At 35.7% G+C, this 6,761-nt stretch overlaps 1 protein-coding gene across 1 annotated transcript; it reads right to left on the bottom strand.

The window, feature by feature from the left end:
* LOC125833189 (uncharacterized) lies at nt 1-6,375 on the bottom strand. The gene is made up of 13 exons (XM_049512369.1): nt 6,123-6,375; nt 5,913-6,023; nt 4,176-4,273; nt 3,499-3,582; nt 3,236-3,369; nt 3,056-3,128; nt 2,922-2,967; nt 2,687-2,796; nt 2,469-2,576; nt 2,324-2,383; nt 2,013-2,074; nt 761-1,073; nt 1-322 (listed from the first exon to the last, which is right to left on the bottom strand). The coding sequence occupies exons 1-13, from the start codon at nt 6,283-6,285 to the stop codon at nt 122-124; spliced, it is 1,563 nt and encodes a 520-aa protein (XP_049368326.1). The 5' UTR covers nt 6,286-6,375; the 3' UTR covers nt 1-121.
* Between the last annotated feature and the right edge of the window lie 386 nt (nt 6,376-6,761).

Raw genomic sequence — 6,761 nt, 5'->3', positions numbered from 1 at the left:
TCCTAATAGAAAACCTTTACCCCATATATAAAAAAATAAATTGAATTAAATAAGAAGCGACTTATGTCATGATAATAAGTTAATGAGAATCTAGGTAGTACAACTATTTCTAAAATAATTCTTAGTCTTTGAGATGAGGAGGAAATACAGTATCAAAAACAACCATTGCAAAAATATGTCTAACTTCACGCAATTTTCCTAATGCTAGGGACTCATAGTCGATTTTACGGCCTCGTTTTCGTTGAAAATCCTTCTCCTTTCCCCTTCTAACACACTCAAATATTGCAGAAACCTTTTGTGAAAGTGTCCATGAGATAAACACCTGCAGATTGAAATGGGAAGGTGAGAAAAAACATCAAAAACATCTGCATGAAGACATAAAATGGAGGCTACGAGGGTGGGGATGAAGATGAGGTGTGTTGGAGGGTAGGGAGGACAAATAACTGTGGAATGCCACTCGTGGAATTTGTTTTCCCTATTTCCACAGGGAAAACAAACTTGTTTTCCTAAAGAATTCCAAAAGCATTGACAATCCGAACATAGGAAAATTGGAAAACATTTTCCTTCATACCGAACACACCACAAGGGAAATGAGTTTGGAACCACTCAAGAGAACCTCTATTTGATAATGCAAAAGATACTACAAAATTCCAGCCAGATCATGTACATGAAGTTGGAAGTCGGAATGAATTAGATAGTCTGTATAGAATTATAATATATGCTGTTCAGAAAAGGTTTCATGTAGAAACTTCTTACTCACCAGATTTGACTTCGGTGCTTGAGGATACTCTATCAGAGCTCGGGAAACAAAATGCTCATCGGTCATCTCTTGCAATGCAGCTTCGACATAAGTGGCAAGATCCATCATCTCATCCAACAATGCTTCATCCGACTCAATATTTTGGTCTATAAGTTCAGGAAACCTTGTATCATGTGGTTGTGAGATCTTTCTCACTATTCCCAACACATCTGATAACGATCCACCACAGTGAACAGCAATGCTAAAGGCAGCAACAACCAAAGGATCCCTCGGTCTGTCCACCAGTGCTTTATGGAATGCTAAGATGGCAATCCTATAAGAATTATTATATAAGCTGATGAGTCGGAAACAAAAAATTATAATCTATAAGAAGATGCAGATAACTTCCATGAGATGCCGTAGATCAAACATGTATCTGTAGCCAAATACTGATAACACGGGCATATAACATTCCATATCTGCAGTTCGAAAAATAAGTCCTCACATTCTCTGCTTTATCTTCAATTTCTATTTCCCAAGATAAAAGGTCTAACACTTAAAGGCTGTTACATATCATTTTTCCAATCGTTAAAAAGCAATTTTACTGATGATGCTGGACGATATTTACAAGGATAGCATCATTACAGAAACTGTAACATTTCACAAAACTCATTCATATTACGAGTGGTCAAATGAATTATCCCATGTTGCCTCAGGCTCCACCATCAGAATCTGATCAAATACTACAGCGCAAATCAATGCTTTAATCAGTAATTCTCCAAATAATATATATTTTGGTTTTTCCAATTCAGCTTTTCATGGAAGCTTCATATTCTCGATGCTATTAAACAAACTGTTTTAGTTTTACTTCAGTTCCCTCTTCTTTCCAGTATTATACTTGCCCCGTCTAGACAGAACAAAGTTAAAAAATATTTTAGGGTTGCGAACAAACATGAAAATTTTGCAGCATCATTATGTTTCTTTCATAATGATTATGTTCTAGATTGCTGCTTCAGATTCTATGAACTATAGATAATAATTACAACAACAACAAACACAGTGTAATCCCACAAGTCGGGTCTGGGGAGCCAGGGAGGGTAGGATGTATGTAGACCTTATCCCTACCTTTGTGGGGTAGAGAGGATATCTCTGATAGACCCTTAGTTCAAAAGAAGCGTCATCAAAGCAGGAGATTCTGTGAACTATAGATGATCTATGGAATTTGAAAATGGAAAATGCAAGTAACAAGTTGGAGGAAGAAATAGTTTCTCACCATAAACTAGAGTGGCAAGGCCTGTTCGGTGCCAGAAGGTTGTCCAGTGTTGAAAACAAAGTCTGCATAACGCCAGCATGAAGATGTGATTGCATTGCTACAACAACAACACATGTGACACAACTGGAAACATTCAATTTTAATCCTCCTTTAATTCCTGCACCTACAGAAATTTAAAGAGAAACTACATTTTCTGGGAGACAATTTTTTAGCCCCTTTCTTTATCTAAATTAGTCATACTGAACAAGAGAACATATTTCCTGAACGCATATAAGATGCATGTAATGATAGCAACATAGAATCCTGTTTACCAGAAGCATATTCGATCTCTTATCACGCCTTCGAAAACCCTGGGAAATGAAGTAGGAAGCCTGCCAAAGAGAGTGATACATTAGATACTTAATTAGTAATTATTAGTATAAGTAGCATAAATGCAAAAAGGTTGAATTTCCATACTTGGATTGGTAGAAGAATCTCTAGAAGTCCAAATTTCCATAATAATCTCAATGAAGCTTCTGCAGAACCATATGCCAGCATGTAATTCATTTCCAACAAGATCCTTCCCTATATTATGCGATTAAAAGAATAGGCTTAAGAAATGTTTTATGCTGACAAGAAAAAGCAAAAGTATATAACTAACCTAATGAATATTCTTCGAAAATGAGAACTCTTACCTTATCAAGTCTAGATATGGAAGATGCTAATTCTTTTATAAAATGGGCTGTTTCTCGAGCAAAACGAAATCTTAAACGGCCTGCTATCCTTACTCCACGCAGAATGCGAGCTGAAAGAAGTCAGCCCAAGATTAATGCAAAGATTAATTGGATATACCAACCACAACTGGCAGATCCTAAAAAATAAGATCCCAGAAGAATGACACGTAAAAAGACAAAGGATAGTCTAGATTACCGCAGTCCTCAATGAAAGAAGCATTTGCAGGAATCACACATCTCACCTGCAAATGCAGTTAGGCTAAGCACAATTTACACTATCAAAGGACGTTAAACAACAAGAACAAAAAGCTGTAAAAGGTACATGCACACTTTAGCCCTTCTAATATCTTCCAGTCCACCCAAGTAATCATAGACTATCTTTGCAAACGGATCAAACATCAATCTACAATACAAAAACCCTTCTTTAGTTTTCTAGATTGAAATACTGAAAAAATTGCTTATGGTTAACATATGAAAACTGATAATTCAATCTACATCTACTTTATGTACCCATTGATAGTAAAATCTCTCGCCAAGCAATTTTTCCAGCGAATGAAATCGGCTTCACTGCATGCAGGAGGTCTTCGAACAACATTATAGCCATTCCTCTTAAACTTCCTCCCAGTCGCGGTAAAGCTCGAAACCTGCTTTGGACAAAGAATCAAAAGAGGTAAATACTCAAAAAGATACCTCAAAAACCACTCTTAATGAGGTTTATTTAATCCTAAAACGAAAAATGTCAAACCAAGAAAAAGATGTTGCTTGAGAAAAACCTCCACAATGGTATCATCGATATGCACATGGCATATAGGGAACCTCCTTCCAACAATTTCACAACACTGAAATATTTTTAGTACCTGCACATGATTAATTGCATCACAGATAGCCAAATTTCAGCTTCAGCATTAAATAACCATGTGTTCAAACCTTCTGAGTGCAAAATAACTCCTACTCAGCTATGTTGCTCGGATTCTTCAAAAATGTAGAAAAGCAAACTCGCTACTCCTACTCAGCTATTAGCTTTGTTGCTCGGACTCTTCAAAAATAACATAGCTACCCAGTACCCATAAAACAAACTCGCTAACAAGCCCATATTCATAAATTCCTAATAAGTCATTGGGGAGAGCAAAAGTCCATCTTGCCATAAATGTTAGTAAAGGATGAAACTAAGGTTCAATTTTCAAGACGACACAAGATAATATCATTATTAATAGAAGAACTAAATTGACACAGGAAATCCTTAGCTACCCCAAATTGACAGTTAATTTCCCTTCTAAATTCTATCCTATCTATAAAAGTCAAAACAATCTTCAGAAGACGGAAAAAAAAAACAGTTCGATTCATGTACTTCATGCAGTAATACTTTCTCTGTAATTACCTCACAGCACTTTCTTGTTGCTAGTTATCATATAACTTACATTTAACAATAAAAAAGTGCACTGCAGCTAACCTCTTTAAGTTCAGCTGATGTTAATATATCAAAATCTTTTGGAGTTCTGTCCAGTATAAGATCTCTAACACAACCCCCGACAAGGTAGACCTCGAACCCTGCCAAAAACAAATAAAAAAGAGGAAAGGTGAGGCCACAAGGAGGAGAAATAGGAATCATCCTGTTCCAAAGAGCAAGACTAAGGATGTGTTTAGTATAAAGGAAAACATTTTCCATAACTTCTTTTTCAATTTTCCGATGTTTGGTTGGTCCAAATTTTTGGAAAACATTCTCTAGGTAAACAACAACAAGCCCAATGTAGTCTCATGAGTGGAGTATGGAGAGGATAGAGTGTACACAAACTTGATGCCCACGTTGTGGAGGTAGAGAGGTTGTTTCTGATTGACCCTCCCAAGAAAAACAATTCAAAGCAGTAAGGGAAGTGAAGAAGCCATAGAAGATAGTATGGCAGGCATTACATAACATTCAGAAGTAAAGGAACATTAACAACAACTAAATAGTTCGGTAACTGAATTACTAGGACAAACAGATAGCAAAAAATTCGGAGAACAAAAAACTATGAGAATAATGTTAATACTACTGGTATGACAGAGAAAGCAAATACGTGTTCCAAACTACCAACAAGCCTATCCGCCCGGAAAGTTAGATACTGCGGAACTACCTATTAGACATCAACCCTAATCCGCGACCTCTAAATCCCCCAATCTAATGTCATGTCCTCAGCAAGCCGAAGATGCTATTGTCCTGTCTAATTACCTCTCTACAATACTTCTTCAGCCTACCTCTACCTCTCCTTAAACCCACCATTGCCAACCTCTCACACCTCCTCACTAAGTCCTTCGTAAGTTTTCTCTTCACATATTTGAACCATCTCAACATCCTTATTTCCACAACTTTCATCTTCTAAATATGAGAGTTCTTAATTGATTAGCACTCCGCTCCTTACGACATAGTTGGTCTAACCACCATTCCGTAGAACTTACCTTTAAGTTTTAGTGACACCTTCTTATCACACAAGACTTCGGATGCGACTACATTTCATCCACCCTATTGTGTGTGACATCATCATCAAATTTCCCCATTTTATTGGATTATAGATCCAAAATACTTGAAACTTCTTCTAAGATACTTAAACTTCTTTTCTTAGGGGTGACCTATGAATTCAGCCTTAGTTCCACATCAGCCTATTGTGTTACATCACTGAACTTGCACTCCAAGTATTCTTCAGAAAAACAAGTTCTTTAAAAATGAGGAAAATGATTTCCTTGATGAAAATACGGAAAACAAGTGACATTGCACAATGATTGTCTCCTCCCTACCCTCCAACACACGCCACTCGCACCCACAACCCCCTTTTTCCACCACCCCTACCTCCACTCCCATCTCCATAGTGTTTGAAACTTCGAGTAAGTTATATACAAATGCTTTTGGTACAATATTTTCTACTTACTTACCAAACATAAAAAAAAAAAAAGTAAGAAACTCACTAATATCCCAAAAAAGATTTTCCAGAAAATCATTCACATTTTCCTTCATACCAAACACACCCTAAAGTGCAATTTACAACAAACTCCTACATATATATGCAAATTCTGAATTGGTGGTTCATTGCACATTCATAAAAAGTAAAACTTCAAAAAGAAATTGTAAGATTGAATAACTTTATACATCAAAAGAACACAATAAAAACCCAAAAGAAAACAAGTAAATAATCAAATAATCATCTTGAACACATACCCTTTTTCTTTAGCCCATTCAGAACCAATCTTGTAGGTTTCGCAATCATTGATGTACTTATTCCAAGTTCTTCTGAACTCAATTTCTTCCATTTTGGTGCATCCCCATCACCTATTTCAATGAAAAATCACCACCCCAAACTTCCAATTCACAACATATAGCTCAAATAAAACCCATAAAAATTGAAACTTTATCATCAAGATTTTTTACCTTTTCCATCTGAAGCATTATAAGATCGATTCTTTAATACTTTTACTGGTTCAACAGCTACTGCTGCAACAGAGCTTCTCTTTCGGACATTGTGAAGGCAGAAGATAAAAGGGCAACGAATATTGAGTTGGGTTCGAAAGACAAGAACTTGAGGAACTGCCATTATTATCCCCTTCTGGTTTAAGCCATTTTAATATCTTTGGGAGGGAAAGGATATATGGATATGGTTTTTAATTGCATTTGGGTATATACCAAAACAAATTCTTCATATAATAATATTTATAATGTGTTGCTAGTCGGTACAATTTAAATTAATTAAACTTCAATATAAATATCAAATAAAAATATATAAAATATAAACAAATACTTCATAGAGTGCTTCCCGTGAATGCTTTGCTCGGTGGCAAAATTTAAATTATTTGGACCCTAATATAAATATTGAATACACCAGGTGAAAAATTAAATAAAGTACTTCATAGAGTGTTTTCCTCTATTGTGAAGCTCGATAGCAAAATCTAAATCAATTGAACTCCAATATAATTATTGAACAAATCAGACAAAAAATCAATAAAATACAAACAAATACTTCATAGAGTGCTTCCCTCGAATGTGTTGCTTTGTGGCAAAATATAAATTAGG

Source organism: Solanum verrucosum, unplaced genomic scaffold, assembly GCF_900185275.1.
Source record: "Solanum verrucosum unplaced genomic scaffold, falcon-dt-bn FXZP01001054.1, whole genome shotgun sequence".
NCBI lineage: Eukaryota > Viridiplantae > Streptophyta > Magnoliopsida > Solanales > Solanaceae > Solanum > Solanum verrucosum.
The sequence above is the reverse complement of the archived record's forward strand: the minus strand, read 5'-3'. Positions and strand labels throughout refer to the sequence as shown.

Bases quoted from the DNA above. Each gene is read 5' to 3' on its own strand.
- LOC125833189 (XM_049512369.1), bottom strand. From the start codon at position 6,285: ATGGCAGTTCCTCAAGTTCTTGTCTTTCGAACCCAACTCAATATTCGT. The intron at 3,370-3,498 runs GTTTTTCTCAAG...TGTCCAAAGCAG, and splicing joins TCGATGATACCATTGTGGAG to GTTTCGAGCTTTACCGCGAC. The intron at 2,075-2,323 runs GTAAACAGGATT...GGCGTTATGCAG, and splicing joins AGAGATCGAATATGCTTCTG to ACTTTGTTTTCAACACTGGA.